At 37.4% G+C, this 14,691-nt stretch overlaps 1 protein-coding gene and 1 long non-coding RNA gene across 3 annotated transcripts in view; both read left to right on the top strand.

The window, feature by feature from the left end:
• LOC111193101 (uncharacterized) overlaps positions 1-14,691 on the top strand; it is a 130,145-nt gene that overhangs the window by 57,427 nt on the left and 58,027 nt on the right. The gene's annotated exons all lie outside the window — the stretch shown is intronic.
• On the top strand, positions 11,710-13,550 carry foxb1a (forkhead box B1a). Its single transcript, XM_007246491.4, has one exon. The coding sequence runs from the start codon at positions 12,311-12,313 to the stop codon at positions 13,259-13,261; it is 951 nt and encodes a 316-aa protein (XP_007246553.2). The 5' UTR covers positions 11,710-12,310; the 3' UTR covers positions 13,262-13,550.

Below are 14,691 nucleotides of genomic sequence, written 5' to 3'. Positions count from 1 at the left end.
AAAATACTGATAATCTCTGAATGGACCTCAAAATAGCAGTGCATGCATGATGCTCCAAGAATTTCACAGATCTTGAAGCTGTTACAGTAAGCTTTAAAAAACTGAGGCTGATAGTAAGTAATAAACATTCAGAGTATTTTTTATTATTTTTATTATTTTGACTGTAAAATAGCGGAAGTGAAATGCAATCTTTAAATATTAAAGAAATCATCTTTAACTTATTATGCCTTTTGGAAAACCGGTCACCTTTATTTTGCTAAGTTCCTCATATTAACATATATACTTAGTGTATATACATATACACTTTATGAAACTGTATTACAGTCCAGTTATAGTTCAGTGATCCTCTGTGTGTTGTGAATTAAATGTATAGTATTGTTATATTTTGTCATCATGATGCATAAAATACTTTGGGTAGAAAAAGTGATTTGGGTAGAAAACGTTGGACCAAACATTGCATAATAATATTGTTACTATACAATATATAGATTCATTTTCTACCACACATCTTCTTACTTTATTACATCTTCTTGTAATTGATGTTCTCCTGAGTTTCAGGTTTGGTATTTCAGACCTGGAGTTTGTACTCTGGAGTTTCAGAAAAATAAATAAAAGTTTGGTTTTCCATGTCAAAATATTCAAATGGATGATAATGTTTTGATGAGGTCTTTCTATTTTTGACTACATATTTTACTGTTTTACAAGTTTACTGTAATACTTAATAATTTATGAATAATTTATGTTTGATAATATGCAATGCCATTGTTAAATTTGTGTTGGATTTCATGACAGCATAAAAATAATTCATTTATAAAATATTGCTTTCATAGCTTGGTTTCCATGTATAAAAATTATAATTACATTTATAAACTGCACTAAACTCTCTCTTTTTTCTGATGTCAAAAAAAACAGTGCATTGACTTAAGCAAAAACCAAAAAATCCACTTACAATTTATTAAGAAATTTTTCACAGTCATCAGTTGGGGCCAAAAAGACCACTGGTCATTTATACAGTGTATAACTTAGACACTGTATAACTGTTACTGGCTTAGGCACAGTATCGAAAACTATTTATTTCTATGTAATACAAGAAGCTTGGTAAATGTTCATGTAAAAATAATTCATTATAATTGGTTTTGAAACACAAAGAAAACAAAATAAATACACAAGAAAAGCATTTGAGATTCTTGTTTACAGTGGTGTTTATTTGTCATTGCACTCTGACACAGTTACACACGTATTACAGGACAGTGTCTAACCTGACCTGATCTGGATTTCCTGTGTATCTGGATCCAGGTTGCAGGGAACACTCATCATTCAGGAGGCTGAACAGGGATGGCTCTGTTACACTAGGTGATCAGTGTAAGGCAATGCCATTTGTCACCAAACCTAAGGAGAACGCTTTGTGGCTCTGTGGCTTCAATGGATGATGCAAAGGGGGGGAGCCGGAAAGCCCCCCGGTTCCTGGTCACACTTGGTAGCCCAAACCCTGGCCTCAGGTAGAGCACTCATCAGTCCCGCTGTTTCTCTCAATATGGACTCAATGAACTGGGGAGATTTGGGAAGCGTCCCATGGCACGTTAGCAGCAGTGGCTATTATCACACACCACACACACGTGCATATATACAGTCTATGCACACACACACATACTAATTTGCCCACACACACATATTTTCACAACACACACATGGACAGGTGTCGCTCAGTTTAACACTGATGGCCAGCTGTGCCTCATTCTGTAGATACAGCAGAGACGAGTGCCAGATGTGTCAGTTAAAACCCAGATGTGCTTAGTGTAAAAACACTCTAACTTAATGCATATCTCACTCTCTCGCTCTCGCTTAGTGAGATCATTACAGTGATTTAAAAACAGACTGTTGTTAATGAGAGTAATGGAGTAACAATATTATTGAGAGCATAATATCTGCTTATGGATTATGTGGAACTCTCCGTGGTACTGAACCCCCTCCTTATTTGACTTCTTTCTCATTATATTGACTCATGCCTTATTCATATGATGATATGATCAAAATTTATGATTAAAGTAACATTTAAAGTAATCTAATTCATATCTAAAATGAAAGCACTCACTGTTATGGCCTGAAAATCAATACACATCTGTATAATAAAAAGGTAATATTGTGGTTCAAATGATTTACATACTTCTAAATCTGTGTTTAATGTTTTTAATTAAGCTTGCTATAATGTGTTACTTTATTTTACTATATTCTCGTTTGCTGTTAGAAGTTGAGAAAAGTGAACTCAGTGACTCTTGGCTTCAAACAGATTCAGTAAGTAGTTTTCTATTTTCTGTTTTCTTTCTTTTTTTGCTGCTGCACCTTTCTTTCGACAGTGCCTGCCCCCACCTGATGGCCAATCTCAGCAACTGCTGCTACTTTCTCTTTAAAATATGCAGCTTAAATTCCACTCCAGAGATAAGTGGTAACTTATGCAGTATAGATGCACAATACGTATGCATAACACATTTGTAATAGTTACATGTATCATAATTTTTCACAGCATATCTAAATAAAAGCAGATGATATATGATTTATTTAATTCCAATCTTTGATTGCAGAGAGTGTTTGTGTTATACTCTATGTCGGATCATTTACCTGTGGACAAAATCTGTAAAAATATACTGTATATTGTTAATATTGCAATTAGGGGTGGGTGATATGGCCCTAAAATAATATCACGATATTTCATGATATTTTCACGATAGCGATACTGTTAGCGATATGACAAAACACTGATTTAAAAAAAGTATTTTAAGAATACACTACTGCAACATGAAAATTACATTTTATTATTGCAAACAATATGATATGGCACATCCCTAACTGTTTTACCAGATTTGTAACAAAAGAATTTTATCAGATTTGTAACATAAGTCAATGATTCAGAATATCTCCATATATCCAGAACTAAAATAAAATAAATGATACTAGACAATTAGGAAATTAGAACAGTGTGTACCCTGATGTGATAATTATGGGTGGCTGATATTTCAGGGCATAATATCGTTCATGATATTCAAAAATGTTGGTGATATTATTGTGTATGATATGATATGGCACACCCCTAATTGCAGTATACATATTGGAACAACAGCATATCGCAAATTGTCATTTTTTTTCTAAAATCAAGCAGACCTAATATGCACTGACTAAGAACTTTATTAGGAATACCTGTACACCTGGAATATAATAGTATATATATATATATATAGTATATATAGTATATAATCAGATGTTCAGTGCATATAATCAAGCAGATGTAAGCCTCCAGCTTCAGGTAATGTTTTAACCATCAAAATGGGAAAAAAATCTCAGTGATTTATAAAATTACATCTCTTGCTGCCAGAAGGCCGTATTTGGGTATTTCTGTCACTGCTGATATACTAGGCAAATCAAGCAATTAGATTTTAGGGTCAAGATTAGGATTTGCCTGCTTCTAAAATTCACTACACTTGTCTCATAAGAGACAATGTCAACAGAGAGTCAGAAAATAGCTTTGGATTGGTTGGACTTGATGAAAAAGACTACAATTTCACAGATAATCACTCATTGTAATTGTGGTAATCAAATGAACAACATACTTTAGAACCTTAAGGTGAATAGCAGCAGAAGCAGCAGAAGATCATGCTGGGTTCCACTTCTTTCTGCCAAGAATAGAAAGCTGAGGCTGCAGTGCATGGGCACTTACTCACCTAAAAATTGAAAACTGAATTAAACTTGATTTCTGCCCAGAGATGGTAAGATCAGCATGTGGCATCACCAGCATAAATCCATGTAATGCCTTAAAAACCCTTTTGAATATTATACAGAATGGAAAATGCATAACATTAAAACACTTCTCAAAATGTAGAATTAGATGATGCAATCAGATTAACATGAAGCAGAATGTCAAAAAAGTGTCCAAATCTTGAGGTAATAAGGTGGCCCTTCACATTATTAATGTTTCTAATAAAGTGCTTAGTGAAAGAGTTTGTATGTGTGTGTGTGTGTGTGTGTGTGTGTAAATGTACAGCTCTGGAAAAATTGAAAACCTCTATAATATAATAAATATAAAGATGGATGATCACAAGATGAACTGCTTGAATGTTTGCACCAGGAGTGGCATACAGTTATACAAAAGCAGTATGTAAGTCTGGTGGAGGAGAACATGCCAAGATGCATGAAAACTGTGATTAAAAAACAGGGTTATTCCACCAAATATTGATGTCTGAACTCTTAAAACTTTATGAATATGAACTTGTTTTCTTTGCATTATTTGAGGTCTGCTGAGGCTCTGCATCTTTTTTGTTATTTCAGCCATTTCTCATTTTCTGCAAATAAATGCTGTAAATGTAAACAATATTTTTATCTGGAATTTGGGAGAAATGTTGTCTGTAGTTTATAGAACAAAACAACAATGTTAATTTTACTCAAGCATACCTATAAATAGCAAAATCAGAAAAAACTAATTCAGAAACCGAAGTGGTCCCCTAATTTGCTGTATGTATGTTAACGCAAACACATTTTACATAACTTGTTTTTTTATATAGTTAACATTTTATAGTTAATATATAATAATATAAAATTCATAATGACATTCACAAATTATTAGATTTTTTTAAAGGGGACCTTATACAAAATATTTAAATCAGGCTAAAGGACGTTAGGCTTTTTTAAATACTCACATTGCTACTTTTCACCTTTTATTCGGGGACAAAAAAAATGGTTAAGACAAATGAGTGTTGACCTGGCTTTTAGTAAACCCCCTCTTGATTCTTCCGCGTCCCAACCCGGGCTCAATTGAGACATGCTTTACACCTGATGTGCTGTATAATGAATGTCTAATTCATGTAATTAGTCCATTAACTATAATCCCAGCATATGTTGGCCATGCCCTGGAGGCGCTGTTCTCCCAGGTACTTCTTTTGATGTCACCGAGAAGCAGCTAATTAATTTTACATGCATACTAATATGCGGCTCGGTGTATAGCGGCCAGCGCGCGTATTTATCTTGGTAACCTTTGTGGGAAATGGACTGCGTCCCACGCCCAACAGCGGCGATCTGACCATCCTGAGGCGGGTTCCTTTATATATAGGAGATTTAAAAAAATGTGTATTAAAAAAAGGGTTTTTTTTTTGTTTCCCTAAATTTTACAGTGAGAATTTTATAGTGCTGCGCTATCGCATTAGGTTTAATAATGTGATATAGCTAATTGATCAATCACAGTAATAAGCGATTAGCTTATATTTTAAATTACGTGCTTAAAAGTCAAACGTCAGCTAATGACATCCTATGGCATCAATAGGGCACTAACATCACGTAACACCCCCCATTTCAAACAAATGCTCCGTACAATGACTGTTCGAGCATCGTAATGAGAGCCACTATCTGCTAATTAATTGACATTCTCCTGAATATTCATACATTGCATCACAAAATATGCATTTAATTGCACCGTAAAGCATCTCAGGGGAGGGGAAATCGCCACAGACTTAATTAAAAAATACTTGTCTGGGCTCAAAAAGGTAAGCTGAGGCCTGTCTCTCTCTCTCTCTCTCTCTCTCTCTCTCTCTCTCTCTCTCTCTCTCTCTTTCTCTCTTTCTCTCTCTTTCTCTCTGTTTGTGTGTAATACTAAGGCTCCCTCGTGCAGCCCTCGCCCTTGCTGCTGCTCTCAGGTGTGGAAGTACAGTAGGACTCGAGACTAAGCTGTGAAACTGAAACTGTCCACCAGTTCAGACTTTAATTACACATGTGTACAAATGTTTGCATTAACAATGTCAATTACACCGCCAGCAACTGCAATTTGTTTATTCATTAGTTCTTTGGTAAATCTACATTGCCTGCAGACAGAGGAGGCTAATAATGCTGAAACACACATTTAGTTTACTGAGAGCACTGCGGGACTCTCGGCCCAACACTCAACAGTCTGACACAAACACACTTACAGCTGTTTAACACACACACACAAAATAAATTAAAACACACAACATGACCGGACCTTTAGTTTTACCCGACCTTTAGATTTTCTGGCTTTGGGCAGTTTGGGAAACAAAATAATGTAAACTTGAACACTAAATTATTTTTGTGTGATTAATTACAATTAGAGCTGGTTAACGTTCTCACACACAAACACAGTCTGACCATACTGGACCTTCAGACTTGCTGAGTTTGGACAGTTTGGAAAACGAAATAGGAAACGAAATAATGTGGGCTAAACCTGGAAACTCGGATTGCTTGTAAATATAAACATTACATTCTTTTTATATATTTAATTACACCTAGAGCTGGTTAACTTACACACAAATACAGCCTGGCCATAACGGACGTTCAGGTTTGCTGAGTTTGGGAGGTATTTGTAAATATCATCTAAAATACTGGGAATGGATTTCTTTGCATGTAAAACAGCTGTAAGTGTTATCGGATTTTTTTGTTTGTATGCATGTTAAACAGTTGTGTGATGTTTTAAACAAACACACACAGAGCCGGAGTTTCAGGTTTGCTGAGTTCGAGCAGTTTCGAAAGTAATGTATTTTTTTAATCGCACTGTATGTTAAATAGCCAAGTACATTATTCTGTACAGTATAGTAAATTAATTTCTACTGAGTAGCGTTGTATTGTTATTACTTATTATATTATTGTAATTGATGTTGTTAGAATAATTATTCGTACTATTCGTCGTATTAGTAGAATTTGTGGTGGTAATTTTTGTATGCATTTTTATTAACAACAACAAGTATTATTATTATTATTATTATTATTATTATTATTATTATTATTATCGGAATTATATGGTAAATGCTTTAAAAATAAATATTAATAAGCGTTGAGATTTTTTTTCAAGTGAAAAAATGTTTTTCTCTTTTTTCTTCTTGTGTTGTTGGCCCTAAGCTGACTGGGTCTCAGTGGCTCGTTTCCTGGGTTCTGGGTTCTGTGCTCTGGGTGGCGGCGCAGATCCCCTCGCTGATGCACTTTGACAATATTGTTTGGCCATCATGCGCCGCGTTAGAATGAATGGGATCGATCCCCTTTTAACAACATTTGTTTCCCATTGTGTGGCGGAGCAGCAGTCGAGGGCAGACGTGTGAAAGTGGCTGTTTGATTCTCTTTTTCATCCCTCTGACCTTAGCTTTTGTGCTCCATCGCTCTGGGAATGTTACGCCTCACTACTCTACTTTGAGATGCCTCAGAAAGTGCCTTTGTTTTTCTCTCCCTCTCTCCGTTTTTTCTGGACGCGCACAAAATTGTTCACCCCCTCACCTCCAGCCCCCTCAGCCCCCCTCGCGCTCCCTCAGCCCCGGTTGGAAAAGATACTTAAGAGCGCAGCCCCGGTTCACAAGTGCAGCGCAATTTGGCTGGAGCTCTGCCTTTGTGCGGCCTGGACAAATGACCAAACTCACGCACACATTATACAGTTGATGTACTTTACTGAAGGAGGTGGTGGGGGGTAAAGAAGGGGGGCTTGGGGCGCAGCGGCATTTCCAGAGTACAGTTCCAGTAAAGAGTTGCCATAGATTATAGAGAGCAAAGAAAGAAAAAAAAGAAAAAGCAACAAATCTTCAGTGAACAAACACGACCTGCTCGCTCTGCGCTCAGTGTCTCTCCGCTGGTTAAGCGCTAAGTTAAGGACGCTGATTTGCATTAGACGGTTTGCATGGGGAGAAAGCGCGCTGGGTGGTTGGGTGGTCCCTGTCTCTCTCGCTATGCTCTCACCCCGCTGCTGTGCTACGGTGGGCATAATGAGCTGTGGAAACATCGCACATCCCTTAGTCCGGCTCATACAGTGCGTGCGACATATAACAGTATTTTATATGCAAAAAGGACAGGGTATAATATTATGGAACTAATTTAATCATTCTTAGTAGAATTTTAGTAAATGATGAAGCAGACCACTGGATTTCGTTATAACTCTCTTTTGCATTTTTTTATCTTTATTTAATTATTATTTTAGCTATAAAATTGTTTTGCGGTATAAACATGTACAATAAAAAAACAAATACACAAAATGAACCCGCTTTTAAAATTGTTAAAATAAAAAAAGATGTATGTGGTTAAACCATTTAAAAACAGGTGTATCCCATTTTATTTACATATTTAACATTTGTTTGAAGTTTCTTTAACGTCAGTGTTCTACAAAATAGAGCAGGTCTGCCTCTGGTGGATTATTCATGCACTGCATGCACCAGAAAAATACATACAGGTTTGTAAGTGTGAAATTACTTTTAAAATAATTTTATTTTAATGTTCATATTTGGTTTATTTAAAAATCTGGATGTATCAAATTAAATCTCATATGTAAAAACGGTTATTAATTTGTATATGTATAATGGCTTGGCTTGGCCAGTAGGTTAATAAATAAAACTATATATATATATATATATATATATATATATATATATATATATATATATATATATATATATATATATATATATATATATATATATACACACACATATATATATTTTTTTTATTAATTAAAAAAATATATATTGAGGCTTTCTGATTACTCAGGCTTTAATGTGTTAAGAAGAGCAGACTGATGTGACAATGTTTAAAAATAATACTTGCTCTGTCTCAAAAGCCTCCGTTTGATGGACGTTGCTTCCCATAGACAGGCGGCGCTCTTTGGGAAAAGTTCTGGTGGAAAAAAAGGAGGCTGGAAAATCGGAATCCTTTGGCCCTTTTCTGTCAATACACAAACAGAGGAATGACAAGTTAAAAGAGGTGCTTCATGAGGATGGGAGTAAAGAAGAAAGAAAGAAAGAGTGGTGCTATAAAAAGCGGCGCTAAAGACGCAGCGTGGAGCTGCTGACTTCCAGCCTGCATAGAGTTTCTGACACTAGGAGGGTGAAGGAACACAGGACAAAATACGTTGGTACACACTACACACACATAAACACACTCCTCCACACTTCCACCCCTTCTCTACCAGTTTAATTTATTAGAATAAAACTAAACTAACTGTTTTGTTTGTTTGTTTGTTTATTGTTTTTGTACTCCCTTTGTAAGTTACAAAAACAAAATACACACAGGGCAGAATAAACACTGTATGTGTGTGTGGTGTGGTTTGTGTGTAGCTCCCAATTGCTTGTATTTGTATGGCTGCTGCTATTCGTAATCCGTCAGAGCGCTGAAGGGTCGCATTGTGGATTTATGGAGGAAAATTTGCATAAATTATGAGCAAATCCGCGAGTGTGTGTGTGGTCCTCCGTATTGCAAATCCACCAAGCGGAAAGGTGGCCCTTGGTGAGCCTTGGAAAGAAGAAGAAGAAGAGGGAGAGAGTGGAAAAAAAGCTTGAATGGCCATTGCTCAAAATAGGCTTCCATTTGGTTTTCACATTCATATAATTGACTTATGGATATTTTATACAGTTTTCACAACGACGCCCTAAAGACTTTATTTGCATTTCTGAAGTACTTTTCAATTTGTTTTACATCTACACAAAAGGCTGCCTGGCATCATGAAGTTTGGTTTAAAGACAGTTTTTGTGTGTGTGTGAGTGTGTGTGTGTGTGTGTAGTTGTTTGTACGTTTTCTTTAGCAGCCTATAGTTAATCTGCAGTGCTCATCCAAGTCTACACCCAATATATTTGGCTATTGAAAAGTTATAATAAGATATAAATCTAATATAAAATATACAATTAATTCGCTTATTTTCAAGGACATATGTTTATGTAGATGTTTGGTAAATGTTATGTTAATAGATTTAGTTAGATTTTACATTTTAACAGATTTTAATTTTTTTATTAAGGTGGGTGTAATTTTAATAGTTGTACATTGTAGTTGATATTGTATTAATAGTTGTATTTATTAAGGTTAATATCATATTCATTGCATTTATTAAGACAGGGATGTTATTACTATTTGTGTTTTGTTTTTTAGAGCTGAGAGTTGAGTTTATTAAGACAAGCTGCTGGGATGATATTAATAGTTGCATTTATTAAAACAGATTATATAAAGAAATAAAATGAAAACCGAGATGGTATTAATGGTTGTATTTATCGGGACATATTATATTATTTGTTGTATTAATTAAGACATGCTTGCTATTACTTGTATTTTTATGGCAATTTTTCTTAATGCTAAAGTCCAATGATTACTGATAAATTTTAATTTATTTATTTATTTTATTATTTATTTTAAATTACTATGTTATGTTAATAGTTGCATATGTTAAATCAAAGTTAATTAATATTATTAGTTACAAGGCTGAGTTTATGTTGATAGTTGTATTTAATAAACCAGGAATTATATTAATGGCTGTATTTATTATGACAGATATTATATTAATAGTTGTGTTTATTAAGGCTGAGATTATAGTAGTTTTGTTTATGAGGGTTATAGTATTTATTGTGAAGTATTTTAGTATAATTATTATGATAGTCTAATACAATAACAATATGGAATATTCGCTTAATATTTATGTTATATTTATTATTATTTAAAAATGTATTGTTTAAAAATGTATAGGGCAGATTAATAGTTGTGTTTTTAAGGCAGAATTATTTTATTAAGGCTAAAGTGATATTAATATTTGTTGTATTAAGTATGTTATAAATAGCTGTTATTAAGAGTTGTGTTTATCCAGACAAACATTTAAATGAATACTGTGTTTATTAAGGCATATATTATAATACTAGTTTTATTTATTAAGGCATATATTAATAATTGAATTTTTAAGGGCGGCATTAGATGTTGTGTTTATTAAGGCAGATTAGATGTTAATAGTTATGTTAATTAAGACTGGATTGTTTATTAAAGAAGAAATTATGTTATTAGTTGTGTTTATTAAGGCAGGGGTGATATTAATAGCTGTGCTTGTTTAGGCTGATCAGCGCATTACTGCTTCATTCGTATTAGTTGGTTCAGACACTTGTATCTCTTTATGTTTATATTAGCTTCTCCTTGCTTATGTGGAGAGCTTTCTAGAGTGCTGCGGCTGATATTGAGGGCTGTGCTCGCGCATTTAAAACAGAACCAATGAGCCCCTCTCGCATTTCAACGTGGAGGAAGAGATTACATGTTTTAAACCAATTTCTCTTCTTAGGCTCTAATCCGTTCACTCTATAACTACATCTGAACAGGAGTAGATAATAAGCACACCTGGAGACAGTAACACATACACAGCTGCAATGCGGTGGGAATGATCGCGCGCACACGGGCCCTTTCGGTATACAGTAGGATCGATAGCATCACAAGATACCACACACCCTTTCTACAATGTCCAGTTTAGTTTGCTATGATGTTTACGCTGTTGGCGCGATTCGCCTTCACGTTCTTTACGCGTCTGATAAACGGCAACAAAGAGCAAAGCAAAAGTCATGCGAGCAATACGACCCCCCAACCCCACCCCAAAAAAGGAGAGAAAGTTGCCGTGACAGTACAATGCGACCTGAAAGCCAATTTCCATGTCAAACATCCCGTGGCTTTAGTAGCTCCATTTGTAGCCCACAGAAAGGTTAGCGCATACCTTCACACACTCTTACCGGGTGCCATCGCACTGCCACTCCGCCTGCCGAGCCTTTTCACCCCCTTTGCTCCGTCTTCAAATGGAAATGATTTCCATTGGCCCAAGGTGTCCATGTAAATAGGTGTAAATGAAACCAGATTATGCCTTTCTCCCAGCGCACCCCCGTCCCCCCTCCACACCACCTACCCTCCATCCACCCACCCCCTCCTTCCTCTATACCTCCACCAACACCACCACTGCTACCTCCTCCTTCTCCTCCTCCCAAGGCGATTGTCATGTGATGGCAAAGAAGTGGCACATTAATGAAGCGCCTCTGCAGGGGTCTTTTCTGCTCATGTCACCCCATAAAAACTATCAGATGGTTAGAGGAAGGACATGGAGGCAGCTACTTAGCTCACCTTAACCGAGCAAGAGGGGAAGAGAGAGAGAGGAGCTCGAGCCATTCAGCTGCCAGACGAAGAGGAAGCTTGTGTTTCTTGTAAGACTGAAGAGAAGATCAGAGTTGCAGAACAAGAAGAACAACAACAAGAAGTAGAAGAAACACCACCACCACAAGAAGAAGAATCTGGGTTGTTTTGTTTTTGTTTTGTTTCATTTTTTTCAATTGCGGACTGCAGCCAAGTTCTGACTTTTCCACTCCTACATAACCAGCGGATGGTCCACCCGTGCAACTTCTCTTCTCTCTCGTCTCTCAACTTTGTGTTACTTCATGACCCGTTCGAGAGTCGCTTCTAACTCCTAATTTTTCGGGACTCTGCTCCACTCTCATTCCTCCTCCTTCCAAAAAAGAAGAAGACCGCGCTCAGTGTTGAAGCCAACGCGCCTCAGGAATCATCCAGAATGCCTCGCCCGGGCAGGAACACCTACAGCGACCAGAAGCCGCCCTACTCCTACATCTCCCTGACAGCCATGGCCATCCAAAGCTGCCCGGAGAAGATGTTGCCGCTGAGCGAGATCTACAAATTTATCATGGACAGGTTCCCCTACTACCGCGAGAACACGCAGCGCTGGCAGAACTCCCTGCGCCACAACCTCTCGTTTAACGACTGCTTTATCAAGATCCCGCGGCGGCCCGATCAGCCCGGCAAGGGCAGCTTCTGGGCGCTGCACCCCAGCTGCGGCGACATGTTCGAGAACGGAAGCTTCCTGCGGCGCCGTAAGCGTTTCAAGGTGCTCATGGCTGACCCGCTTGCCATGGCGGCGGGCGCCAAGCCGTCCGAGGCGGCGCACTACCTGCAGCAGCAGCATGCCAAGTTGCGGCTGAGTGCTCTGGCCGCCACCGGGACGCACCTGCCGCCCGTGGCCGGCTACAACTTGGGCGCCGCGTCGCCCGCCTCCACCTTCAAGCACCCGTTCGCCATCGAGAACATCATCGCGCGCGAGTACAAGGTGCCCGGCGGCCTGGCCTTCTCGGCTATGCAGTCCATGTCTGCGGGGTATCCGCTGCACGGGCAGTTGGGCAGTGCGTGGCCGCACGTTTACGGCACCGGAGCGGCGGACACGACAGCGCCCATCTCAATGGCAAGCGACTACGGCGCGTACGGCGTGCCCATCAAGTCGCTGTGCCACGGCGGCCAGACGCTGCCCGCTATCCCCGTGCCAATCAAAGCCACGCCAGCGTCCGTGGCTGGTCTGTCCGCGCTGCCGCACCACCTGCCCGCCTTTCTCTCGAACTCGCCGCAGTCGTTGAGCCCCACGTCGCCACACGCCGCCGCCAGCCAAAGCAGCCCGGGCGCGCCCAGCGACGCACTCACCAGTCCCGCCGCCCTCCAGTCCGTGGCCGTGCACTGACGTGGACACTCAAAAAATATTAAATAATAATAAACAAAACAAGCAGTGCGATGGGGAAACGGTGGTGTGGAGGCGACGGCACGAACTAGACACTTTCTCCAAAGTTGGACTGTTTCAATTTTTATGAAATTCCGAGGCAAGATCTGTCCGTGTTGCAATGTTGTTACTTTTCTGTGTATGTGTTTTATCCGTTTTTAATGTGTGTTGCTTTAAATAGTGCGCTGTATGAGCACACGGATTGAGAACACATATAGGCCTGGCATATTACTGTAATTTTTTTTTTTTTTTTACCAGAGAACAAACTAGCCCAAGGTTTTACCTTTAACACTACAGAGATATCGGCCAGTTGGATAATTGTTGCTAAAAAAAGTTGGTTTCTAAACTGTCTGTAATCAGTTTTAGATCTGTATACATTTTACTTTCATAAAGTCAAATCTTTTGGGAAATTCCACAGACAATTCAACTCACATTTAATATAGTTTTATTGCAGTTTTTAGTGTAAAGGCTCCGATCTGGCAGACCTTGCATGCTAAAGTTACTCAACTGTTTTAAGGTCTGATCTTACATTACATTACATGCCAGTTAAATTACAGCAGAGAGCGAAGAAGCTCAAAGACGCACTACTTTACAATTGTACACCACTGACAATAATAATAATAATAATAATAATAATAATAATAATAATAATAATAATAATAATGATAAGAATAATTTTCACACTTCACACCAAACAGACAGGCCTACACTGTACTCTGAGATATCAGACTTGAAAGATACATTTAAAAGGTGAGATAATCGTGAAAGGCGAAATAAATATGTGAATAATTGCAAATAAGTGATATAAAATTGTGTAAAATGCACTTTTTAGTTAGATGTTTTAGATAATCTCTATTTTGCAGGAGATGTTTTGTGAAGCATTTAATTTAAAGCCGTGGTGACCATGTGAATTAAAAATGCTGTACATTTGTACTTTCTTTTTTGTTGAGATATAAAGCATGCCTTTTCCAATTTTTGTGTTGTTTTGCTGCAAGCATGCGTGCTTTAAAACAAGTGTGCAAAAAGTCTGCATTAAATTATAAACTTGGTCATCAGAATATTTTTTCATTAAAATTAAACAAAACCTCAAACATTTCATTTTGTGCAATTGTTTTCTTTCTATTCGCTCAGTTAGAATTAAAGAACCAGGATGTATATTTATTATTATTATTATTATTATTATTATTATTATTATTATTATTATTATTATTATTATTATTATTATTAAGCGTTGCTGTCATTCTAAAATGTTCTATTTGCATTTTGCCCCTTTTGACTTTTTGACAATGTAAATCTGGCAGCTTTTCTTTACAATGTTTAAAAAAATCGTGATTGACAATGCTGCAGATACCTTTAAATGAAAGTTTTTTTTCCCCATGTTGAAAAAACTTTTC

Source organism: Astyanax mexicanus, chromosome 2 (genome assembly GCF_023375975.1).
Source record: "Astyanax mexicanus isolate ESR-SI-001 chromosome 2, AstMex3_surface, whole genome shotgun sequence".
NCBI lineage: Eukaryota > Metazoa > Chordata > Actinopteri > Characiformes > Acestrorhamphidae > Astyanax > Astyanax mexicanus.
The sequence above is the reverse complement of the archived record's forward strand: the minus strand, read 5'-3'. Positions and strand labels throughout refer to the sequence as shown.